General features: G+C 33.7%; 4 protein-coding genes across 6 annotated transcripts; 2 read left to right on the top strand and 2 right to left on the bottom strand.

Annotated features, from left to right (window-relative positions):
• The first annotated feature begins 1,046 nt into the window (after positions 1 to 1,046).
• Positions 1,047 to 4,799, top strand: LOC113846571 (inositol-phosphate phosphatase-like). Of its 2 annotated transcripts, XM_027475008.1 has the most exons (12): positions 1,047 to 1,311; positions 1,395 to 1,450; positions 1,537 to 1,587; positions 1,677 to 1,757; positions 1,830 to 1,933; positions 2,008 to 2,092; positions 2,505 to 2,559; positions 2,644 to 2,687; positions 3,757 to 3,825; positions 3,916 to 4,016; positions 4,123 to 4,179; positions 4,444 to 4,799. In XM_027475008.1, exons 1-12 carry the CDS (start codon positions 1,299 to 1,301, stop codon positions 4,538 to 4,540), a joined length of 813 nt encoding a protein of 270 aa, XP_027330809.1. In that variant the 5' UTR covers positions 1,047 to 1,298; the 3' UTR covers positions 4,541 to 4,799. The 2 variants fall into 2 exon arrangements, with proteins under 2 accessions (XP_027330809.1, XP_027330808.1); XM_027475007.1 differs by having other exon boundaries at positions 1,276 to 1,450.
• A 926-nt stretch (positions 4,800 to 5,725) lies between these two features.
• On the bottom strand, positions 5,726 to 7,670 carry LOC113847678 (cytochrome b561 and DOMON domain-containing protein At5g47530-like). The gene is made up of 3 exons (XM_027476917.1): positions 6,764 to 7,670; positions 6,428 to 6,682; positions 5,726 to 6,340 (listed from the first exon to the last, which is right to left on the bottom strand). The coding sequence occupies exons 1-3, from the start codon at positions 7,379 to 7,381 to the stop codon at positions 6,005 to 6,007; spliced, it is 1,209 nt and encodes a 402-aa protein (XP_027332718.1). The 5' UTR covers positions 7,382 to 7,670; the 3' UTR covers positions 5,726 to 6,004.
• Positions 7,671 to 15,391: 7,721 nt separating this feature from the next.
• LOC113847259 (U-box domain-containing protein 4-like) lies at positions 15,392 to 17,799 on the top strand. 2 transcript variants are annotated; one of them, XM_027476246.1, is made up of 3 exons: positions 15,419 to 15,814; positions 16,064 to 16,733; positions 16,879 to 17,099. In XM_027476246.1, exons 1-3 carry the CDS (start codon positions 15,517 to 15,519, stop codon positions 16,937 to 16,939), a joined length of 1,029 nt encoding a protein of 342 aa, XP_027332047.1. In that variant the 5' UTR covers positions 15,419 to 15,516; the 3' UTR covers positions 16,940 to 17,099. The 2 variants fall into 2 exon arrangements, with proteins under 2 accessions (XP_027332046.1, XP_027332047.1); XM_027476245.1 differs by having other exon boundaries at positions 15,392 to 16,731; positions 16,877 to 17,799.
• A 2,324-nt stretch (positions 17,800 to 20,123) lies between these two features.
• LOC113874633 (inositol transporter 4) lies at positions 20,124 to 24,289 on the bottom strand. Its single transcript, XM_027512849.1, has 7 exons — positions 24,257 to 24,289; positions 22,853 to 23,005; positions 22,691 to 22,761; positions 22,277 to 22,612; positions 22,061 to 22,168; positions 21,176 to 21,781; positions 20,124 to 20,588 (listed from the first exon to the last, which is right to left on the bottom strand). Exons 2-7 carry the CDS (start codon positions 22,983 to 22,985, stop codon positions 20,124 to 20,126), a joined length of 1,719 nt encoding a protein of 572 aa, XP_027368650.1. The 5' UTR covers positions 22,986 to 23,005; positions 24,257 to 24,289.
• Positions 24,290 to 25,535: the final 1,246 nt, after the last annotated feature.

Below are 25,535 nucleotides of genomic sequence, written 5' to 3'. Positions count from 1 at the left end.
GTAATAAGTTTTGGTCCTAAAACGGCCATGCGCGCACGCTCAGATATTGAAGCTCTCTTACATTGTGATATGTTAGCATGTTGTTAAGGTGTTCCATGCGGAGTTCATCTAAAATGAGAGCAGATTTTTTGGGAATTGCTTAACTTGTTTTTTCAAGTAAGCAATTGTTTCTTACAGTACACCAATAAGAGTTCCAGGAGTAGGCACCAAACTATCTTTTGCAAGACGCGGCTCCAAACCAGAGAATATGCGCCCGGCATTGTAAGACCACCACCCTCAACAAATTAAAATTGCAAAAGGCCTTGTAAACTATAATCCTTTAAAGAACTAAAATTTTTAAAAAATATTGAAGTGTATTAAAAAAAATTACATAGAGAACAATGTTTGATCACCATCACCAGCCCCACTCCTCCACGTCATTGATCTCCTTTGCGTAGTCGAGGATCTATGCAAGAATGTTGTCCGAAGATTGAAATTGTTGCCACCCCAAGATCAAAAAATACTGACGTGGCTTAGTAATAATAAGACTTATTATTTCAATAATAATAATAATAATAATAATAATAACAGGAACTAAAATTTTAAAAAATGCTTATATTAAAAATTTTAAGCATAAATTGTAAAAATTTTATATCCTCCCTTGCTTTATTTTCTCTGAACCAAAGCTAAGACTCGTTGAGTTGAAATGGAATACTTACGGACAGCAGTTCACTATTTGGGATTATTACTTGCCTATTATCGAATCTAAGGAATACATAATATGCGATTTTTCTTCCTTTTACCAAAATAATTGAGGGGAATTCCTTTTTCATACGTGGCTATGAGGAAGCTTCGATGGACAAACAAAAGAAGAGGAGAGGAGACAAATGGCTTTAAACCATCGTCTGATTCACGGGAATATGTTTTGGTATATACTGGAAGCATTATGCTCTCCAAATTCGCGAACCCGGGTACCTTAGGAATAGAGGATATTTCCTCTATCTTTTGGAGGAGGACATGAAAGGAGCCTGAGCTTCAGTAACGCATGCACGACTAATTCTATCAATCAGGACGAGCCCAGGGCTACCAAAAATACATTATTTTTATCAAATATAAGAACTAAAACAAATAATTTTATATAAAAAAACATTACAAAAAAAAAAAAGAAAAAAAAAAGAGGCAAGCTTGCGAATGAAATATAAGGGGCAATTTTGGGTTTGTGTAAAATAAAATATCAAAACAGAAGAAAATAGAACTTAACATGATATATGTTGGCTTCTGATTCTCAGACAGACTGCGCTTGAATTGCGAGGGAGAAAATGGGCGACAATGGTAGGGGTAGGAGTAGGATTGAATAATGTTTTTGCGAGTGTTAAATGTGATCGTAATGGTGGTTTTTATTGCAAATATAATAGATTCGCTCTCCGAATTCCTCGCATCTGCAGTCGACGCTGCTCGCAAGGCTGGTGAGGTCGTTCCCTACTCTCACTCTCACTCTCTGTCTCTTTCGTTTTTTTAGCTTCATGTTTTTTGAACGTGAAATCCTTCAAAATCCAGATTATTCGAAAAGGTTTCTATCAGACCAAGCATGTGGAGCACAAAGGACAGGTTTCCACCCCACTCTCTCTTTTTCTTTTAAATTTATGTAAAGTAAACGACGAAAGGTATAGCCCTTTTACTTTTGTTCCGATGCACAGGTTGATTTGGTCACTGAAACTGATAAAGCATGCGAAGACCTCATATTCAATCATCTCAAGCAACTTTACCCCACTCATAAGGTTCAGTTCATTCATCTTTACTTATACTCAAGTTTTATCGAAGGTCATTTTATAAGTTGGTTTTCTTTTTAGTTCATTGGGGAAGAAACCACAGCTGCTGGTGGCGCTGCTCAACTTACAGATGAACCCACTTGGATAGTTGATCCTCTGGATGGAACTACTAATTTTGTGCATGGGTAAATTTCCACCCCATTTTTAATTGATTCACTCGTGTTGCCATCATCATTCACTATAACTCTACTTTCTTTAGGTTCCCCTTTGTTTGTGTCTCAATTGGTCTTACAATTGCAAAAATTCCTACAGTTGGCGTTGTTTACAACCCAATAATCAATGAGGTGAGGATCTTTTCTCTTGCACAACTGGGTGAACATTAAACCATTCAAAATTTCCTGACGTTTAAAACACATTTTTGTTTGATGGTAAATATAATTATGCACGTATTGTTTGTATTTTTGGTTGCCGTGTAAATGTAGAATCAGGTCCAGAATGAGTTTTGTAGGCAGCAATAATCAATTGATTCTTTCTCTTCATTTATCATTATTATTTTCACTGACCTTGATGTACCTATGATGGTTTGTTGAAGGCTGAAGACTATGATGTAGTTAATTTAGGACTATGACAGTCTATAATTTGTTTTCTATTAGTGATGTTACATGTTAGCGTGGAGAGGTGCATTTTTCTAAATTCATTTTTTTCTTCCCTTGCTTAACTTAGTATGCGAGCTGAATCTTAGATTGCCATGTGTAGCTTTTCACTGGAATTCGTGGAAAAGGTGCTTTTCTGAATGGGAACCCTATAAAAGGTGTGTCTTCTGTTCTCTCTGTCTCTTGATTGTTCTTGTTAATTGAGTTTGGTTACCTCATGGATAAGCCTTGAAATTTTGCAGTATCATCACAATCTGAACTGATAAACTCTCTTCTCGCAAATGAGGTATGTCAAGTTTGTTAGAGTTGATTATGTGAAACTTTTTCTATGGATCAATATATTGTATTATATTCCTCTCCCACCCTTTATTGAGCATCAGTGAAACAGTAAGTTTGGACAATAATTTGCTCCAAAATATCAATGGAAAATAACCACATAATTCTTTCTGTTAATGAAAACAGCTGCAGACTAACTAGATGACCAGGAAGAAACCTGACTCATGTTTTGTACTTGGTGTCCTTGTCAATCTACATATAACATTTTTATTTTCAGTAGCTAGCATCTCCCACCATGAACTGCATTATGGAACCAATTGAAATCATGATATTCACCTTTTTTTTTTTTTACAATTATTATCAATGTGTGTACCATGGCATACATAAATGGTTTTGTTGGTTTTTCTTTCATTTCAAATTTCAAACACTGTATGGAAGTAGCAACTGGCTATGAAGAGACTCTTTTTCAAGCAAAAAATAACACTCATTAAATTTGCACGGCAAAGATGCTCAAACTCTGTATATGTGTAAATTGATCATTTGGATTTATAAATTTTGTGTACTGTGCTCAGTTTTTATTTGCTTTGAAAGCATGCTCTGGTAGGCAAATTAAGAGCCTTGTGTTTTTATTGCTATTTGCCACTCAAATATTGCAAATTGTTAAACACATGTCTGGACTATGCATTTCAAAACCTTTGTAGTCTTGACTTCTGCAAACTTGAAAGGTGAAAAATCTAAACATTTCCTTTTATTCTGGTGTTAACTGGGACTTGTTGAAGAAATTATAGGAAAGTACTACTGGAATTAAAGATTTTGACGTCATTACTAAGTCTGCTTCAAATTGTATCCCTCCCCTCCGTACTTGCCTCTTTTGTCCCTGCACTATTGTTTTTAATTTCATGCAAGTCCATCCATCGCTGCAGTTTGTTAGTTATTTTATTTCCTGGAATACCAACTTGAGATGGGATTACCCAAACTCAAAAATTCATATTTGTTGCACTTGGGGTCATGTTTACTGCAAATGTAAGAAATCAAGATGGATTTGAAATTAATCAAGTTTTTTACTTCTGAAAGAGCAGGCTGGAACGAAACGTGACAAGCTAACAGTAGATGCCTGTACAAAAAGGATTAATAGCTTGCTTTTCAAGGTAAAACAAGGTCATCCTACTGGAATCAATTGGGCTGAAGTTCGATATGACTGTGCCATAACCAATTAACCATGCCTTTAATATGATCAGGTGAGATCCCTTCGAATGACCGGCTCCTGTGCTTTGAACCTTTGTGGAGTTGCATGTGGAAGGTTGGATGTATGTTTTGAACTTGGCTTTGGAGGCCCTTGGTAAGAGTTTCACATAACTCATAAATATTGGACATTATGATAATATGATATGGCTGTTGTGGTTGTATTATGATAAGTGATTGGCATGGTCTCTTCCTTTTATCAGGGATGTGGCTGGTGGAGCAGTCATTGTTAGAGAAGCCGGAGGTGTTATGTTTGATCCGTAAGTGGCTTTAATAAGATACCCTTGTTCTTAACGAGATAACATGTTATGATTTTTTAGTGTTTGCAATGTGGTAGTCTAGTTAACTAGCATGGATCTTCACCTTATGGACATCTATATATATAATGTTGGATGAATATGGAAAGTTTTAAGCACTATTTGGCAAGCCTTTCTATTCATATGAAACTACGAAACACAAACTGGCATGGATATGCTTAGAAGATTTTATACTTTTATCAAAATCTGATGGTTCATTTGTTTCAGGTCCGGTGCAGATTTTGACATCACAGCTCAGCGAGTAGCAGCTTCCAACCCTTTCTTGAAGGATGCCCTTGTTGATGCTCTGCGCCAGATCGAGTGATGAACCTGCTATTTGATCAATAACGGGGAAAAATTGCCATATTGGGTCAGCTTATGTTAATTCATTTCCGTTTTGTTAAAATGCTAGGACGTGGGATGCATGACGTAAATTATTTTTCTATTTCTCTTGTGATCTTGCTCACCAAAATATTAGTATTATATTCTCTCTCTCTTTTTCACGAACCTCACATGGTTAACAGTGCAACTTGCTTTCGAATAATTCCATTAGCGTAGCCTCTGAGCGGCTGCCAAGAAACTTTCAACTTGACTGTGTTTTTTCTCCTTATCGCAACTCCTTTTTGAATTCCATTTTATTTAATCATTAGATGGCCGAGTCTTTTGGTAGTTGGTATGATCTTAAAATAATAAAAAAAAAGAGAGGCAGAAATAAGAGAAAAATTACAAGTCTTAAATCGACTATCATAAAGTGAGTTGGCGTGCGCGTATGCTTCCGTGTGGTCGTGTTTGGTGTACAAACTCTCATAATATATGAACTTCAGAAGATTAAATAGAGCAAAATGATTGGTACGGAACAGAGAAAAGTTCAAGAGAATTGTGCCCAGAGAGGATGTTTGAACAAGCCAAAAAGCACAGATGATTAATTTACACATTTAACTGCACAAGTCAATGTGCAGCTAAATGTACCATATTTCAGGGTATCTGAGCTGTGAGCTTAATGTTTGAACTTTTATTTACAACTATACTACAATTGAAGCTAAAGCAATGCTATTAAAATTGTAATGGAAGAGTTGGTTCGGTTCAACCAGACCTTCGTGTTTTCGCTTTGGTCATTTCTTATTATGTTGTTCTGTTCAATTTCAGATGAACCATCAATTTGGTCAGTCGAACCAGTCAAATTTTATTAACATATTTGGTATAATTTATTTCAATTATGAGAAAGAAAATACTTTTTTTTAAATAATGAACTAACAAAAATAGGTTATTATTTTAAAATAAGTTATATTAATTGTGTATATTAATCTTTACAATATTGGGACTACGTTCCTGAACCAAATTTATATTGCTTCAACTTATTTGTTATTTTTGGATGTACTGTAATACAATTTTCATAGTAAATTTTCCGCCTTTTGCTTTGCCACAAGCGGAAGACAGAGAAAGGTTGCTCCCACAGAACGTAATAGAGATATTTGAAACTCAAGGCATGTAGAAAGAGTAAGAAATAAGTAAATAATAATAAATACAAATCTGAAGAAATAGAAACCGATACAACGTATATCCCGTAATAATAGTGTGGAGAAAACAACTAAACCACTCCTCTTAAAAGTTATTATCCTATGAAAGAATTAGCTCAAAAATGAGACTCTGAGTAGCTGAAGTACCCTAAATACCCTCAACATATACGAGAAAATATACAATGGAGTCAAACAAACAATAAAATCAACATATATAGAAGTAAGAGGCAGAAAATAGCAAAAGAAAGCAAAATCTATCTGGCAATCCATCCCTACACCTGCTGTGTTCTAGAACCATACCCATTAACACCATTTGCACCATGAATGCCGTGTGGCATCTTGTTCTCTGATTGCCGCCTCTTCAAGACTATGATCCACGTGTAAGCTTCCAAAAAGACAGCAATGCCACCCAAAGCTCCAATAATACCAATGTAAGCATGCTTCCAGTTATTGTAGCGATCTCCAACGTAATTTTCCAAGGCGTCGAACCCCTTAAAAATGTTGACGATACTGATGATTATGGTAGCGTATCCGACAGAGTGGTGGTACACATTCCAGTAGAATCTGTACTTATGGTCTTTGTTAAGCCTCAAGAATAGAGCGAACACCTGAATCCAATCACATAGGTTTCTGTCAGAACAGGTAAATTTAATGCATCCCTATGGTTTCATAAGCAAATCATGAAAATCTCGCACCTGAAGAGTTCCTAAGCAGAAGAGAACAATACCAAGTGCCCTATGAGTGTCATAATCAACACCCTCTGAATCACTGCCAAGTTTGAGACCCATACCAAATCCAGCAACCCCAACTATGTAAGCAGAGGCTTGGCAAGTGACATGAAGATAGAACCAAGCAGGGTCTGCGGATTTGAACACCTTCAGATACCTCGCGATTATGGCACCCGTTGGCATCAAGACACCCCAGCTCACGGCATTTAGCACACCATGGGTCTGAAATTAACAATCTTCAAGGTAAGCAAAAAGATCACGTAGTTATTACAAAACCAGAAGCTAGAACAGAAAAGTGCTTACGTTTCTTCTTCTTTGACGTGAGTTCCCACTTGCCTGGGTGGAACCAGAAACAAGGTCCAAGAGCTCCTTGGAGTTTTGGTGGGAAGTCTCATGGCTATGCTCTTGAGGGGTACCACCAGAGAGAGGACCATCTTGCCAAACGTGGACGAAGGAAGTGGTATCGTTTGGAAGGGTGAGAGTGGCAAAAATGGTTACCTCGTTATTCTGATACGTGGCCGTTAAGCCCGAGACTGGATAACTGATACTTCCCTCTTGCAACTGTGTGTCGGTGTTGGCGATGGATGAAGTATAGGCTTTTGGGCTTCCACTTGATTGTGGAATAGCCACCAGGGCTTGGGCTCCAACCATGGCTCGACCAAGGTCGTTTTTGGGATTGATGGCCCAAGCAACCCACCTATTTGTTGACGTGATTCCGGCATGTATGAATGCTATGTCAAGCTTGCCACTCGCCTTGTCATAAGTCCAGTGGAGGTAAGAGGTCAACTGTGGAAGATCACGACATGTGGAAAAAACCTTGTTGCTAGAGAACGTTTGGCTTCTACATGTTTGAGCAGAGGATGTCAAAACCACAGTACTCATAACAAACAAGGCCAATACTAGCCTCAACATGGGAGCCATTAACGTTGATGGATGGATGGATGGGGGTGTAATATCTTTGTTATGGGTTGGTACAATGCAAGTCTGTTACCAAATGCGTTTTGAGAACTGAATGGAATGGATGGTTTGGCGTAGCGTTTGTTTCTTGTGATGTAATCAAACGCTCTAATTAAGTTGAAAAATGAAAAAGGAGGAGCAGGTAGTAGAGGCAACGATGAGAGAGACGGGGAAGGGAGGGTTAATTTATTTATAACCTGTAAGAGTTGGTGGGGTTTGGTTGTTGAGTTGTTGATTTCCAAGGATGAGGACGCAGGGAGGATATAAAATCTTTTATTTTTTTTTTAATTTTAAATTATTGACAAATAAATGCTTAATAATTATGTTGTTATAATATCATCCACTAATCATAAGAATAAAGAAATAACCTTCCCTGCCCATCGTTCGGAAGCTTCGGTTCCGTGTGAAAGTGGTTTGATTAATTCCTCTTTTAAGAATTTGAATTCCTACCTCCCCATGTTGACGGGGTTTCCCTACTCTTATTTTAATCAACCATTGCCTCTTATTATTGATGATTTCGCTAAGTTAACATCAATTTTAACATGCTTCATTCTGATGCGTGATTCATGAATAGAAGAATATCCTAATTTTGTTGGCCTGTTAAACCAAACTTGAAATGTTACTTCATACATTTTATTTTCTGTAATGTTAGTCTACATAAATTCTTACAACATTCTTAAAAACAATTATTTTGTGCTCGCTTAAGTACAAGGTTATTGTTAACCAATGTTTAAAGGTACATATTAAAAAAATAATAAAAATAATTTAGCATTAAAAAATATATTACAATGCATTATAAATCATAAAAGTGTGTGGCTGTTTCTATTTTTTTATTTTTTTTATTTTCCTAAATACAATTACTAGCTCTCATGTTTTTTTTTCTTTGACATGTTTTTATTGTCATTTTATAAAATCAACAAATAATTATTGTTTTTATATTTTCAACTTTAACCATTAATGTTTGTTTAATAAAAATTTTATGAATAATTGATATATTAATTAATATAAAAAAATGATTAACTAATAATTTTATAATATAAAATATCAATATTTTTAAATTTTTATACAAAACTTTAAGCATGAAACAAAATTGAACCACACACCCTTTCAGTTTATATAATTATTACAACACAAAATATATGTATAATATTATAGATATTTTCATGTTATTTTTAATATGAATTAAAGTTTTATCTCAGTTGAATACATAGATTTTATTAAATTAATTATTAAAATAAATTTTAATTAAAATATATTTAAAAAATTATAATACTACTCAAATTTTATTCATTATTATACACCTTTATGATACAGCTACCTAGCTGGTTAGGGCTGTTATTGCAACTACTCCACTCCCTTACGAACTTGCTTAAATACCAAGGGATTCGAAGTTTTTTCTTTCGATATACTCGATACGGTATCGTAGCGATAATCTATAATTATATTGAAAATCAATTATTTAATAGGACATTTTTAGCTCGTGCTTTAATTTTTAATTAATACACGGGGAGTGATTTATTAACATAAATTTTATAATGAATACAAGTATACAAAGTTCAATAGTAAGTGTATATAAAAACAGTTCTTTATTTTTTATAATTAAGAAAAATATTATATTCAAAGTGTATTAATAATGTTTTTAAAATAATGTTAAATCTTCTTATCTTTTATTCTTACCAACCATCTTAATCATTAAATAAATAAATATTAAGTATTTTTATATTTTCAAGATAACAAATATGTTCATATAGTTAATAGTTATTTTAAATTTTAATATATATATATATATATATATACAGTAACTTTTAAATTTATATTTTTTAATTTTAATTTTTAATAAATACTCACGAACACACGTGGAAATTATTGGCAAGCAAATATTACTTAAGACTTTGATTACATTTGCTTAATACCAGTAATTTAAGGGTGTGTTAGTGCTTAATTAATCAACAGAACAGAAGAAGATGGTTTGCATTGCAGACTCGCAGTTGCAGAGAGTGAGTCCACAAGTATTGGCGCGTGGAGTTAAAGTAGTTGATATTTTCTTTGTGGGACCCACACGGCAAATCATTCCATTGCTCCCAGCCTGCCATTTGTCCGTTTCTTATGGTAATTAAAATGAAAATCAATGACGGCTAATTAACATGTATATTAATCAGTCAATATGTATTAAAATAACTGCTTAATATCATTTTAAAATATAACTGCTCCGAGGATTTTAGACAAGCAATGATAAAAAAAACATCACGTAATTCAATTGACAAACAGTATTAGAATTCACACCAGATAACAAATAAGTGTAACATTAGAAACTAATTAATTCTTCGTCAATAATTTTCATTTTAGTATACATTATAATTTTTTAAGTATAAACAAATGACAATTGTCATATTATATATTTATAAATATCCATTCATCTAAATTTTTTTATATATAATTTTTTAAATATAATATGACATAATTTAACATTTTCATTCATAATTTATTAAAAAAAATTAGTATTCCAAGTATATATTTTCACTTAAAAAAATATTACCAGCTAAATTAAAGTGATAGAATAAAGCATTAATTAGTTTTTGAATTGTATCAAAATTTATACGCATAATTAACTTCATAAAAAATTTTCAATAATCAAATTCATTAAATATAAACCTGCATTTGGCGTCAATAAACTTTATCTTTGTTGCTGTTGTTATTTTTACATTTCGAAAACATATTTATTAAATTATTTAAAAGATTAAACCTAATATTTTAAAAATTTTGCTGTAGTATTTAAATATCTTGTCAAATCGTCGAATAAAATTAATTCCTATGAAAATATATTTCTACTTTTTATAAAATAAAAAAAATTGATCATGTCTAATTTTCGAATAGGCTAGTATAATCTTTATATTAAAAGACAACATAGAGATGTTCAAGATATATTTTGACCTAATCTAATTCATTTTTACCTTGTTTTTTTACCTCTGCTTTTTCTCCTTATTTTATGGTCGAGCAGTTGAAGAATTTGATTTTCTCATATTAATATCCATCTAATGCAATGTTTATATAGATTTCAGACGAGATATGTGGTGAGACATACATGTGTTTGTGTCCAACTATAATTAAAAAATTATCAATAATAGGAATTTTATATTTTGATATTTAATAAATGTGTGTGGTGTAGGTAGAGTAAAGAGAAAAGAAACACATTAAAAAAGAGAAAATAAAAAAAAATAAAAAATTATGAATGTAAAATATAATAATTGTAATATTATTAAGTTAAAAGTTTAGTACTTGCCAGGCATAGGATAGTACAAATTTAAGGGATAGTACAAGGTTGAAGGAATATTTTTTTAAATAACAAATTTGCAACATAATTTTCTTCTAGAGATACAAATAATTAAGTTTATCTTTTTGTCCGCTCCAAAAAAGTCCTGGTCATAGACCACGTCACCATTCTCTGTCTGAGGTAATCTGATTATTACCTTTTCTTTACAGTGAAGTCATACACTGCGTGAAAGGCTAGGTGAGATAAAAAATAAAGATCTCAGTTTCTCTCACTTTTTTTTTTGTTTGACCTGCAAACTTCAAACAAGGCCCAATTTTTGTGGAACATCCTTATCAATCCATTTCCAGTACCTGGTAGCCCTTGTTTTATATTACAAGAAAAAGCCATTTTTAAAAAAAATTCTAATACCCCTTTTTATATTAGTTTCTATCAATCCACATTGGCAAAAATATAAGCTCGACCTGATTTAGGCCTGCTTCTTTTTGTTCGTTATACTCGTGACAAAGCTTTTACTAACGAAAAAAAGAATTATAAGATTTTGTTAATATTATTTTAGTCCTTGAAAATTTGTATCAACAAATTAGTCATTCAAAACTTATTCTGTCACCGTTTTAGATGACCAATTCAGTGAAAAATTAAGGGATTAATATGGAGAAGAAGAAAAAAAAAAAAGCTTTGGATGACAATTTTAGAATATTTATAAATATGTAATTTTTTAAAACTAAATTGAGGATTTACTCTTGCTGTAAATTACTGAAATGGGACCTAGTCCAGCTAAACAAGTAATTAGCATGAAGAGAAGAAAAGGATGAAAAACTCAGCACCACTGTGGCTTGGACTAGTTCACGCTCAACCAGTAATGTGAATTTGACTTGTTCATTTTGGACTCTTTTTTAATGTAAAGATACATGACATGCATACTGGATGAAGTTGAATTGAAAGAAGAGGTCCAATAAACACAACGTTCCTCCAAAATTCACAAGCAAGCTTTTCAGCTTATTATTTAAATCGAAAACAAGAAAGGTTCGTATTCCTTTGTCTGCGCATGCAAAGATACTCGATTGAAACTTGAATAGCTTTAAGATTTGTTGCGTAAAAGGAGGAGTATAGCTTAAGATCTCACAGATCACTTTTACTTCGAGTCACTGTGGATCACAATTGCACATATATAGTAATTATTTGAAAATATAGAAACAAATGTTAAAAATCAAGCCATTCGTATACTTTTTTTTAAAGCCAATTAATTAAATAATAATTAGCAGTTGATAGTGAGTTGGTAGTATTCTTCCTAAGTGTTACCTACTTCACGAGATCGAAGACCAATTTTGAGGAAAGCATCTTGAAGGAATCAAAAGTGCTGAAGCAGAATACTCGAATATGATGCTTAAAGGGTAAAATTTCGAGAGTTTTAAGTTGAAGTTTTAAGACAGGAAGTTATAAATTTATGTGTGTGTAAAACTCTTAGGAAGTAGTCCTCATTAGTATTTGTCTATAAACAACAATTTATGTAATGTTATCAGATCGGATCTGATAATACTCAAAACATTTTTGTTGTGCCTATTATTATGTCTTTACATTGACTGTTATCAATTGAGATCGAGTATCCGTTCGGTTATTGTTCTTCATTTAATTCTTCTTTAATTGTGTAATGTTCATTTTCTTTTGTTTTCTGTTATCTTAAATTCATTTATTTGTGATTAATTGAATTTGACGCATTCAAACGCGACAACTCAAGAATCGACTGGAAGAATTAAGTAATATCCGTGAACCTATGTTCTCAATCTCACATCCTACACTCATACTCTTCTGAGGAGTCACTAAAAACTATTTTATATACCTCTAATAAGTCCTATGATATACTTTACAGCCATTGAATCTTTTTTACCCAAATTTTACACTTTTTCATGAAAAATTGAAAAAAAAAAAACTTTCATAACGTTAAGTACTTCGTTTCCCATCTAAAAAATATTCATTCCCATGCCAGCCTATTTGCAAAATAAGATTTGCAGCAATATTGATGTTCCATCGGCGACAATAACACTAAAAAAGAATCCGTGTCTCAACCTTAACGCAGGTCTCATCTTTTTTCTTGTTATGATGGAATGATAGATAGTTAGATAAAACTCACATCACCACATAAATTTGTGGGCCTATAGTTATTATGCTTTTATTTATTGATGGTTGGCAGTGATTTGAACCGAAGCTCTTGGTCACGTAAGCTTTTAATAACTCTCATCTGATCTGAATGATTACTAATTGTGTGATAAAAATGTGCAAATGTTCAAAGGTCAATGCAGCTTCGTTGTCCATCTTCCAAATTTGCATGTCCTGTCCAATAGCCATCACGTTTTTTCATTCAATTAAATTCTTTTAAGGACTTATGCTCAATTAAAATAATTGTACTGCTTGACCTAATGAATAATTAAAATAATTTAATTTGTTTATTAACTTCTTGCTTTCATAATTAGATGAGTTGGTTAAATTTATGCATAAATGAATTGAATAATTAGTGAAATAAAGGGATTGAACTGCTATCCCTAATTGTTTGTGACTAAAATTTGATTATCACACTTAAGCTTTTGCTAAGAGATAAACTAATATGGTAGGATAATACTTGGTAGCATCGTAAAACGCTGGGAACTAAATAAATTGTGTCGCTTGAGAAGGTTTAGACAAAGCAAGTTCGCAAGGTGTTGTTTATATTATGAAGGAAGCCTTCATGATATACGTATACAATAAATGAAGACGCTTTTAATACTCATATTGCTTTATAAATCTAATTCAGTCTCTAAAATTTATGGCACTCTTAAATTAGCTGTTCTCAAACCTGTTGACTTTCTGATCAGCTCTCATACTAGCCCATTCCTTGATCTCCTCTTATAACTCACTCTTATTTGATACAAAATCTCTATATACTTGAGATATACAGAGTGAAAAATTATTAATTCCTTCCATTATTTGTTCATTATTCCTTAAAAAAGATTACCGTTTTTCTCATTTTCAGAAGAGGTTAAAACTAAAATATACATGAGATATGCACATTGGTAATACTTACACAGCCACCACGTTGTCCCCCGAAAAAGCGAATGAGCAGAACGTAGAGTGTGAGCTGCAACATCGGTCTCTGAATGAACATCCCCATTAACAATCGATATATCTTATTCCCCGACAAGATTTAGGTGCATGCACGCTCAATTCGCTCCATACTTGATTTAGTTATAATTTCATTTTCATCAAGTTGTCGTTCTTTTCCGTTCAAATGGATATCTAATTATATAATTATTTTTTTCCATGATTGTTGCGTAATGAAATAAATCTCCCAGAAAAAAGAAAACGAAGAAGAAGAGACAAGAATGCAAATAGGAACAAATCCAATCTTTGGGATCTATATATATATCATATTGCTGTTAGGGTTGTGTACAACTCATAATGTTATATCTTTACACTACATAATAATTATAATTATACTTAGTATTGAAGAAAAACTATTCTTATTTATCTATTTATGTCAAAGTTTAGGATAATAATATTATTGTTCTTTTATTAATATTTTTTTTATTTATATAGAATATTTAAACTATTTATGCAGTAAAAAGTTATTATAAAAAATGAAATAACAAGTTTAACAATCAATTCAACAAATGATTGAACTTTTTGGACATGCGTAATTTATTCTTTTTTCAAAAGATAAATAAGAAAAAAAATACTTTTTAATAATTTTATATATTAATTGCACATGCAGGATCATTAAAGTTGTTATAACTTGATCAGCTATACATTACATACTGCAAAAACAGTATTTATTTATTTTTGTCTCTCTCTCCTTTTCTATTTAAGACTTTTTATATAAACTATGTTTGTCTAGAAAACTACCTGACACTTACATATAATATACAATACCAACCTCCACCTACCCGACCATGTAAAATCCATCAGCTATAAGACCATCCACAGACACAAGATATCCAATTTAATATTTCTGCATTCTTTTGTTGAGTACATTTTGAGAGCCATTTCTCTTAAAATTAAGTAAACTATATACACATTTTCGTAAACAAATAATGAACTCAAAAGTTTCAGTAAAACACTAAATTTTATGTCGAAATTAAGCATTAACGAAGAGAGAAGAAAAAATATTTAACAATATTGCAAGTATTCCTTGTCATTATATTTTGCAAGTAATCAAATCCCTTTAGCTGTGACAGTTCTATAAACTCACTTGGCACATGCATGCGGCGTTGGATTTTGGTGACGGCAAGAAAAATTATAAAATAAAATAGAAATAAATATTGGTCATTAATTATGAATAATACAAATTAATTTCGAAAATACTACAATTCTTACTTCTTATTATCTTTTGAAAAATAAATGCATCTTTGGTGAAAAGTTTAAGTGCAGTGGAAGGGTCATTATCGAGGTGTGAGGCTGTGATCCATGAACGCTCATTTTGACTTTGTATAATCGTAATAAATAAAATTCAGATGGGTGGGCGTAGAGTGGATAGATAGGGTACGGTAGAGTGCAGGCATGAGACGTGGAAACGGGAACACGTGGTTCTTACTCTCTCCTTTTGACAGCCCTAATTGAATCTTGTGGTCGCACACAAATCTGAACGGCGCTGTGATTGTACCGAAACCACCCGTTCCTTAGCAAAAACCAGCCTTTTAATTATTTATTTTTAAAAAATTGCGTTCTATAAAGGCATTCGCTGATATCATAAATGCGCCGTTGGTCTCATTCTGAAATCTCAACTTGAGTCACTCACTGCGAAGAAATATCAAATGAAAAAATATCAGTTGCAGTGCTGAGAGTCTCATCAAATTCAAAAATGGTTTCTACGGAGAACGATTCACACGCCAATGCAAACAAAACTCAGCGCCGCGTCGGAAGGTCCATGCGAACCGTACGCACCAATTTATCGCAACCCGACCACGCCACGTGCGTCTCCGACAACTTAACCGATTCACTCATCGAACTTGCCTCGCGAAACAACAACTCCGTTAAATCTTCCGTTATTGAGGAACAACTCCTTCAACTTTCTCACGCTTTCAGTGATTTCTCCGCTTGTAGCAGCGACATATCCGGGGAGCTTCAGAGGCTCGCCACTGTCTCATCTTCCGAACCTCCTGCTCACGTGGACAACGAACCTCAGCCCGAGCCCGAACCTTGCCTAGGGTTCCTGCAAAGGGAGAATTTCTCCACCGAGATTCTCGACAGTATTTCGCCGGAGGATCTTCAGCCGACGGTGAAGATCTGCGTCGACGGCCTGCAGTCGCCGTCGGTCGCCGTGAAACGATCGGCGGCGGCGAAGCTGAGGCTGTTGGCGAAGAACAGAGCGGATAACCGTGCTATGATCGGCGAGTGCGGTGCGGTGCCTGCTTTGGTTCCGCTGCTCCGGTGCAGTGACCCGTGGACGCAGGAACATGCCGTAACGGCATTGCTTAATCTGTCTCTTCTGGAAGATAACAAGGTACTGATAACGAGTGCGGGTGGTGTGAAGTCTTTGATATATGTGCTTAAGACGGGGACAGAGACTTCGAAGCAGAATGCGGCTTGTGCGCTTCTGAGCCTGGCTTTGGTGGAAGAAAACAAGTGTTCCATCGGTGCTTGCGGGGCGATTCCGCCGCTGGTTTCGTTGCTGTTGAGTGGTTCGAACAGAGGGAAGAAGGATGCATTGACGACGCTGTATAAGCTGTGTTCGGTGAGGCAGAACAAGGAGAGGGCGGTAAGCGCTGGAGCGGTGAAGCCGCTGGTGGAGCTGGTGGCGGAGGAAGGTAGCGGCATGGCGGATAAGGCGATGGTGGTGCTGAATAGCTTGGCGGGGATTGAGGAAGGGAAGGATGCGATTGTGGAACAAGGTGGAATTGCTGCGCTTGTGGAAGCCATTGAAGATGGGTCGGTGAAGGGAAAGGAGTTTGCTGTTTTGACTCTTGTTCAGCTGTGTTCTGACAGTGTTAGGAACAGAGGATTGCTTGTGAGGGAGGGTGGGATTCCTCCTCTTGTTGCTCTTTCTCAGACTGGGACTGTTCGTGCTAAGGACAAGGTCTGTTCGTCACTTCCTCTTGGTTGCTACCATTCTCTAAGCTTGTTTATGGCCTTTTTCTTCATTATGCTACATAATTTGATGACCGTAATTTGCTCTCAGACACTAAACTTTCTTGATATTCTCTTTCTGATTGGTTTTGCAGGCGGAGACACTCCTTGGATATTTGAGAGAATCAAGACAAGAAGCGTGCTGTTCAAGTCCTTAGAGAAGAGAACTATTTAATACATAGGTAATTATATTATGTAATTTGTTGTTGTACATATAGTGTTTATTTGATTTGTAATTTTGTACAGTTTGTATTTTTTGAATTAGAAGCTAGCCTGACATTCAAATGATATAAGCTGGGTTTGTTGATTTTGCTTCCTCTTCTTCAATTTGTTATGTTTTCAGGATTTACATGGTTATCTTGGTTTTAGTTTATTGTTTTTAAAATCTTTTGTTTTGTTTTTGTTTTGAAAACAAAAGGTTAGCTGTTTTTTATGCCCTCCTTTAGTTGAAGTGTAAACCCCTGATTGAAATATGTTAGGATTCATAATTTTTTATTATGGTCAAAATGGAGCTCTAATTTGGTTAGTTTAATACTACTAGTAGTACTAAATATATCGCATAGGCCATTAACAATCACCTTCATCTGTTTCCTCTGAATTTCCCTTCGGAGTCATTTGCACCGGCTATCCGGGATTTAACATTCAACCAAGGTGACGTTTGACATAAATTTTTCACACAGTGGAGTTCTTGATTTCTTGCTTGCTTACCAGCATCTCTAAAAGTGGATATTCTATCTTTTCTTTCTAAGATTGATATGTTGTTGGCTGGAATGAAGTTTCGGAAATAAAATTTCTTCTTGCCAAGATTAACTTAAGCGGGTAAGTCCCCAGATGCATGTTTTGTGCAAATTTACAAGACCTAGGCTGTGCTAGGATGGATTTTTGGGAATCTAAGGACGCTATTAAAGTGGTGGTATTTTACCATTGGGAATTATGTGTAGGGACCAAGTTGGAGGTCATGTTCAAAGAATTTATCAGATGCAATAGAAAATCGTGAGATTTAAAAAAAAATTGACCTAAAATAGTAAAAAAAAATTAAAAAAAGTGCTATTCTGATAACAATTTTCATTTGGGCAAGGACTTGTAACAATTTTCTGAGAAGAGTAAAGCACGAGTCTTGAAACTTCAAAGTTAGATGGGCTCGGAAGATACATTTAGCTTTCTTTTTCCAGCTGCTGAACGGCTGTTTAGATTGTTGGCGTTAGCTCTAGTGAATAAAATGCCATACTCAGAAATGTTAGGTGGGTGTGAAATTATGTGCATATAGGATGAGATAAAGACGTGTTTAGTCGGATGTTTACTTGAATACAGTGTTATGATGCTGTAGGCCCGTGAAGCTGCTAGTCCTTGTTGTAAAGCGGCTTACCAGTCTCATACTTTCTCATATGCGATATCCAGTTGATCTGTATTGCAAATCAGTGACCCACAGCCACCATTGAAGGTCAAATGGTCAATCCCACCACAAACTACATCATCTTTAGTGGTACCTATTTTTTCCTTATAAGACCATCTTATATCTCTCGTTTTTATTTTTTCTTCCTTTTCAAAACTTCTTGTCGGTTATAATAATAATAATAACAATAATAATCAATTAGCTGGCACGGCAGGTATGGTCTGTCCTGTTTATTTGGATTTTTTGAAGTTTCCCATCATCAGGTGTCGGTGTTGTCATTCATTCATAAGCATGGGTTTTATACACATTAGGCTGATGTTTGCATCGCAAGGCGAAGCTGTTTGGTGAGAGGATGGTGGTTTCTCTTACTCAAAAGTATGAGTTTGCTGGGGCATACAGAAGTCCACAAAACTTAGTGGTTGGTTGAATTCTCGCTTCTTCCCCACTAGGCGGGTGCGTAGTCGAAAAGAAGAAAAATAAAATTAGGTTGTTGCGTATAGCTAATGTTTGTTTCCAGATTAATGTTTCTTACATCAACATGATCACTAGTAGGTGAAAAAAAATGAAGCAAACCAAGAGAGAAATCAGTAGGTAGCAACAATCAGTATTGGACATGCATTTTACGACGATAACAACTTAATTACGGAATATAATTAAAATCCTTATTTATATTAAAATCATTTTTAACTTTTCAAAATGACCTTTTTTTCCCTCTCATTTACGAGTAGTATATAAAGTATTTAAAATTTGGGTAAAGATAAACGTATATTTGAAAAAGTAATATTTGATCAATATATTATACATAGATAAATGAAAAACAAAATCTTGCGAAGTAAATATATAAAAAAAAAAACGGAGAAGATTCTCTTGGCTTAAACTTAAGATTATATGACGTCTTTAAAGAAGTAATTAAAAACATGTAAGGGTAACTGTCAAGGTTTTAGATTTGATTTTTTATAGTATATTTAAATTTATTCGAATACACTAGAGTGATTAAAATTTAAACAAAGTGAACATGAATCAAAATTAAAATAGAATAAACAATGATTTTTAATGTGGATAACATAAAAAATTTTATGCTAATATTGTATACAAATTAAATAGATTATACTAGTTGAGTTTTAAATAAAAAAATATCAAAATTAATTTGGACTTCACATTTAAAAAGTCAAAATCTATGTTTTAAGGAGTTTAAGTTGGCTTGGTAAGGCCAACTTATGTCATCGTCTCTACATAAATTATAAAAACAAACAATATTTATAGTTTGATTTTATGAGTGTTTTTTTTCTTTAAATTTTTGTAGTGTTTGTTCCTCACATGATTGCTTAATGTTAAGCTAGAGGGACATAGAATGTAAGAAGCAGGTTCAAACTCTTTCACATGCAAACATTACGTTATATCATCTCCTTTAAACTAAAAAGATAGCAATTTTCTCGCTCTTGTTTTTTTTTTAAACTTTCAAGATTAATTTTAAATGAATAATAATAATAATAATAATAATAATATATTACAAATTATTTTATTTACTTTTAATATCATAAATATTTTTAATAAAAATAATATTTTTAGATGTTTAAAATTAATCTTAAAGACTAAAAGTTAACAAAAAAATTGATAAATTCTTTATGTCATGAAAAATTTTAATATAACCTTTGTATTACACTACAAAAGTTAGAAGTATTCTTAGATTAATTTGTTTTATGATTACAAAACATTTAAATAAAATGTTATTTAATATATCTTAATTATATTTTTAATCAAAGTAAAGTAATTAAAACATATGAATTTGAAAATGACAGTTGCAATGATCTTCCATTATTTAGTTTAAACTACTTTATAATAAATTTAGTTGTACTAAACATAGATCTTCCATTATTTTGCCAAATACAAGACAAGCGATAATCATTTTCATGAACTAAAGAAAAATGATTATAGCAGTAATGCTATTCTTACTTGTTAATCTCCTCTTTCTTGTTAAACGGGAAAGGTCTAAAGCCTTTTTGAAGTAACTTCTCCACCTCTTCGAACTGGAGGCCTTTGGTTTCAGGCACTAATGCATAGATGGCGATGAGGGAAATCATGGAGAAACCGGCAAAGAGGAGGAATGTGCCAGAAGAGCCTAAAGACTTAGTCATACTTAAGAATGACTCACTCACAATGAGATTAGCACACCAGTTGGAAACTGCAGCAATACCTCCACCTAGTCCTCTGAATCTCAATGGGTATATCTCTGAATTCAGAACCCAAGGCACGCTTCCCATTCCAGGAGAGTATGCTACGATATACACTCCAAGCATTATAACTGCTAAGAGTCCAATTTTGCTTGGACAACCCTGAGAAAACCATACTCTTTCTTTTGAACGACACACGCTTCTTATGCTCTTTTCTGCAGTTAAGCATGCTCCCGGGAGAAACTGGATAACAAATACAGAGAAACACACTGAATCATTTTTTGTTGAATCAAGCTTTGTATTCCTTGCACCATGTTCTGGTTTAAAAGAATTCTTAGAAAACGTGAGGGCATATTTGAGTATCTTAAATTCTTGTATGTCAATTGTCAAGTGGAGTCAGCGTGAGCTGCATCCCAGCTACTTAACTATATTAGCATATGGGAAAATTGGAAAAACTCTGCTAAACTAAATATGTTTATAAAGTGAGAAAGTAAGGAGTTATTTGTCATTCAATCTTTATGGGTTAATTTCATCATATACTTTAAATTGAATCAACCGTAGATCACTCATTACTTTCTCATTTTACAAATATAGTCACTTTAGAGAAGCTTTATGCCCATAAATTTTGACACCCTTTTTGGGATATGAATTGGGTGGAAGAAAAAGAGAAATAAAAAAGAACAAAAAAAGAAAGTAAGAGATGTGATCAAGGATGTGATAGAAAAAGAAGAGATAAAAAAAAGAGAGAGGTGAAAAATGATTGCTAGATAAAATTGGTTGGAAAATATAAAAGTTGTAGCATACGATAAGAGGATGTTCGAACAACATACTTCACTCTGGCTGTTGGCACAGAAGGCACACTCTGCTTTCAAACATTGCATACAGTTCCATGATGAGAAATTTGGGGCTTTTGTGTAAGGCTGGCATGTAGAGTTGGCACCGAAAGTGAGGGTGTCCGCGTTACTAATTGCAGGAGCATGGCGAGCTGCCTCGAAAAATGTAACACTCAAAACCAAGAGGCAAACAATGATCCCAATCATGGAGATGAGCATCAATCTTCTCCTTCCATATCTATCAATGAAAACCATACTCAATATAGAGCCAACCGCATTTAGACCAGATGTAATGAGAGAGAGTGCAAGAGCTGTGGAGTTTGAGGCAATGCCAGCAAATTGAACAATGGTGGGGCTGTAATACATCACGGTGTTAATACCTACAAATTGCTGAGCAACTTGAACTGTGATGCCTGCATACAAAGCTCTTCTAACTACATCATTGGTCAAAGCACCCTTTAATTTCTCTGCAAAACTCTGCCCCATCAACCCTTCCTCCTCCTTCTCAATCTCAACGGATTCTTGCATGGCTCTCATCTCCTCTTCAACTTCACTCGCGCGATAGATTCTTAACAAGATGCCCTTTGCCTCCTCTTCCATCCCCTGAAATATGAAATGCACGGAAATGGTTCCGAAGACAGATTATTTTAGAAGGTAGTAAACCTCACAAGAGGATCGAAGGACAATCAATGAAATGTACTTGTTTACAAAGTAAGGTATATTTATAAAAACTTTAGACATTACTTTATCATTTATAAATAGAGACATGAAATAAAAAAACAATGATGAAGTTGCTAAAAATCACACTTTCTTTGTAGATTAACAACTTCATAAGCAGCATCTAGAAATTTCAATCTTGATTGGTAGGGGGATTTTTAGTACCTGCCTATAGAGCCATCTAGGTGACTCAGGGAGGAACAGCATTAATAAGAACTGAACCGCAGCTGGAACTCCTGCCACCCCAAGCATCCATCGCCAGGTTCCTGGGGCCTGAAACACTTACCATTGAAGAGTTAGAAAAATAAAAATACTCTTAAGGGTTATGTTATCCAAACCAAAAGTTTCAAACTCGATTTACTAAGTGTGTTTCTTGCACACCTTTGTGAATGCCAAATTGATAAGGTAGGCAACAAATTGGCCACTTGTGACAAGCAAACTATTGATACAGACTATAGCTCCTCTGATGCTATGAGGGGAAGCTTCTGAGATGTACAGCGGGGCAGTCATGGATGCCATACCAACTCCCACACCAACGAAAACTCTTCCAATAATGATGACCCATGGAACTGGAGCAATAGCCATAACAACTGCACCAACGAAGAACAAAACATCAGCAGTTAAAATAGACTTTTTCCTTCCTAGCTTGTCATTCATCCATCCTCCAAATGCAGCACCAATGATAGCTCCAGCAACAGCCATACTCACAATGGTTTCCTGCAAAGCAACAAACGAAATCAACCACCCATCTAGAAATAGAGAGCATCACTTGTTTCAGAAGGAAGTTTTCAAAACCTGTAACCATGTTTTCTTGTCAACTTCATCAAAGTCCTCACGGATGTATAACAAGGCTCCAGAAATCACACCTACATGTGAGAATTTGGTAAAAAAGAAAATCAATTTCATGAAATGCTAATGTTATAGCGGAAAATTGAAAAGGGATGTATCAGTTAATACCTGTATCATAGCCAAATAGAAGACCTCCAATGCCAGCAGATAAAGCAAGGCGCATAATGTAAGGTGAACCAGTTGCTCTGTGCCAACATTCTGTGAATTCGGCCTTGCTTGCACTTTGGGGACCCCCTTCCATACTTACACGTTCCCTAGCGACTCTGAAAAGGGCATCAATTGGTTAATGGAGCTTCAATCATTCACAGGGAAGTGTTTGTGCGAAAATCAGCCCCAAACCAAATCAATGCCCCTCACTGCTATTAAAATTATAAAACATGTCACCTTGATTTTCGCTTTCCCTTACCTGCATTCCTCGCTTTTCCCCTTTCGAGAAATCGGATCTGCTATAAGTTGCAGTGTGTGTGCAGTTCTAAATTCTACCGTTAAAATAATTGAATTTGAGATTAAACAATAAAATTCCCATTTCATAAAATAAATCAAACGACTGGTTTGATGGAATTTTTTGTAGAGGATCAGAAAATTACATTCGAATCTGTTCAGCGACTGCTGCTATTTCATGTCATCGTCTTTGACAAGAGTTTGTGTCTCTGATGAATAAGTTGTGTACGTCATAGCACAAACATAGCATGCATGCCTTCAAGATCGTGTCATGACTGTTAACTATTAATTAATTACATCGTCCCTTAACTCTATATTTATTTTATTCGTCTTTGTAGAGTGTGCCCGGCGTAAATTTAGAAACAATAAATATACCTATTAAGTGCCTTCAATTCTAATAAAAATATATACACAAAATATTGTTTTTATTCAACAACTATCTTCCACTTGAGTAGTTCTTCCCGGGCACCATCCCTCTAACTCGGAATATTTAAAACAACTCTAGTTCCACTAAATTATACATATATATATATTTACTTTACTTTTGAAAATTATTATAATATTTTAATTTTGTCTTTAATTAAAGTCAAATTATATTATTAAATTTATAATTTTATATATTTTAATTATTCACTAATTAAATGTTGATATAATTATATCATTACTGAATTTCAGTTTTAATTAAAAAAAGTATTAAAATATTTATAATAATAAACTTAAATTTTATTAATATATCATTCTTGCAAATATAGATTTAAATGATTAAAGTTATAACATATCATCTAAATTTAGAAGTGTAAGGAAGTGAAACCTTATAAACTAAATTAAAAAATGAGATACATCATACACGATATATCGAAATTTTCTCCGCCGCTAGCGTGGGTATCCGAATTTCCACAGTGAAAGTAATAAATCTCTAAATTCCCCCCAAACACGAAAGAAAATGGTTATACTTACAGCAGAAGCAAAAAAAATAGAATGAATATGGTGAGGCTGAAGGTGATTCTGTTTACAGAGAAATAGAAACTGAAAAAAATTCAATGAAACTTAGCAGAGATGAAAACACTTCACCTTTACTATGGTTCTGTGAAACGCGGTTTTCAGTTCTGTCTCTTTCGAGTCTACCGAGGGTCAAATTTATGAGAGAGAAGGTTGCTGGCTGGCACTGAAAACAACATAAAAAGGTCGTCACAGCTTTCAACATTATTGTTATTATGACAATACTACTCTCATTTAATCTTATCCTATCATTTATCACATTTTTGTTATACCTTTCAAATTATTACGTACATAATATTTTTCCTTTTTAATTTCTGTCTCTAGCACTTGAGTTTAAGCTTGACAGGACAGGATACACGTATTATGATATATTATTTTTTATTTTTTATAAATATTTATTTATTCATGTAACCGATTACGATACTATCCATTATTATTATTTTGTTTATATAAAAAAATATATACTATTTAAATAGTTTAAGAGTAAAAATAGTTCTTTTATAAAAGGGCAATTAAGAAATTAAATAATTAACTCTGATTAAATACATAAATAAAATAATATATTTTGAAGACAAAATTGAACATCTAACAGGGACACTTCTAAGCATTTATTTGTATTGTAAAGTGCATCTACTAGATGAATGCAATCAACCTTCTTTCATATAGAAAAATAGTATATTGAATGCATACTTGTGCGTTAATTGACTGATTAGTGAGAACATGATGATGCCAAGGCCAAAATGGTTATGAAATCAGAAGCATAAAACACAGATAAGGAAGACATTTCAATTTCTTTCCTACGACAAGAAGCAGAGCATGATGGGCAATGACCAACTTTACTTCTCTTCCTTTTGATGATCCAAGGTTTATTTTTCACTGCTTCAATTTTTGTCCTGTAAGGCCCACATAATAAAAAGAAAAACTCTGTAACGAGGACCCCACAACAATTTCCTTTTCTTCTCCATTTTCATTTACTAATGATTGCATTTTTAGACAAATAACAAAAATGGCTACAATCTGTTTTCATATTCTTATAATTTATCTAATACAGACGCATCGCGACAAAATTGCTGTTCTCCTGTCTTTTAAGGTAGACACGGATCCTCGGAAAATTTGCAGGTATTCTAGAATGTATTTTTCAATATAGTTTTATTTGTATATAACACAGTTATTATTTTTTACATTTTTATACACCCAACTTAAAAACACTCTTTTAAAAATAAAGACCCCACACTCTAGCTTTTTATCCCAGTAAACAAAGTATTGATAATTCTATTATTTTTCAAGAAATCTTACATTCTTTTAATAAATTAAAAGATAAAAGTAAATATATCGTTATCAAAACTTTATT

The sequence above is a fragment of the Abrus precatorius genome, unplaced genomic scaffold (assembly GCF_003935025.1).
Source record: "Abrus precatorius isolate BTA unplaced genomic scaffold, Abrus_2018 Scaffold8, whole genome shotgun sequence".
In the NCBI taxonomy this organism is placed as follows: domain Eukaryota; kingdom Viridiplantae; phylum Streptophyta; class Magnoliopsida; order Fabales; family Fabaceae; genus Abrus; species Abrus precatorius.
Note: the sequence above shows the minus strand (reverse complement) of the source record. Positions and strands in the feature narration are given on the sequence as shown.

What these genes read in the sequence shown, in the direction of transcription:
- LOC113846571 (XM_027475007.1), top strand. Translation starts at nt 1,337, where the DNA reads ATGTTTTTGCGAGTGTTAAATGTGATCGTAATGGTGGTTTTTATTGCA. An exon ending in ACTCTCTTCTCGCAAATGAG is followed by an intron (nt 2,688 to 3,756) that starts GTATGTCAAGTT and finishes CTGAAAGAGCAG; the next exon opens with GCTGGAACGAAACGTGACAA. An exon ending in GGAGGTGTTATGTTTGATCC is followed by an intron (nt 4,180 to 4,443) that starts GTAAGTGGCTTT and finishes CATTTGTTTCAG; the next exon opens with GTCCGGTGCAGATTTTGACA.
- LOC113847259 (XM_027476245.1), top strand. Translation starts at nt 15,517, where the DNA reads ATGGTTTCTACGGAGAACGATTCACACGCCAATGCAAACAAAACTCAG. An exon ending in CTGTTCGTGCTAAGGACAAG is followed by an intron (nt 16,732 to 16,876) that starts GTCTGTTCGTCA and finishes TTGGTTTTGCAG; the next exon opens with GCGGAGACACTCCTTGGATA.
- LOC113847678 (XM_027476917.1), bottom strand. Translation starts at nt 7,381, where the DNA reads ATGGCTCCCATGTTGAGGCTAGTATTGGCCTTGTTTGTTATGAGTACT. An exon ending in CACGTCAAAGAAGAAGAAAC is followed by an intron (nt 6,683 to 6,763) that starts GTAAGCACTTTT and finishes TGTTAATTTCAG; the next exon opens with ACCCATGGTGTGCTAAATGC. An exon ending in TCTGCTTAGGAACTCTTCAG is followed by an intron (nt 6,341 to 6,427) that starts GTGCGAGATTTT and finishes GATTGGATTCAG; the next exon opens with GTGTTCGCTCTATTCTTGAG.
- LOC113874633 (XM_027512849.1), bottom strand. Translation starts at nt 22,985, where the DNA reads ATGGAAGGGGGTCCCCAAAGTGCAAGCAAGGCCGAATTCACAGAATGT. An exon ending in TCTATTTGGCTATGATACAG is followed by an intron (nt 22,762 to 22,852) that starts GTATTAACTGAT and finishes TCTCACATGTAG; the next exon opens with GTGTGATTTCTGGAGCCTTG. An exon ending in GTGCCAACAGCCAGAGTGAA is followed by an intron (nt 20,589 to 21,175) that starts GTATGTTGTTCG and finishes TTTGTTATCCAG; the next exon opens with TTTCTCCCGGGAGCATGCTT.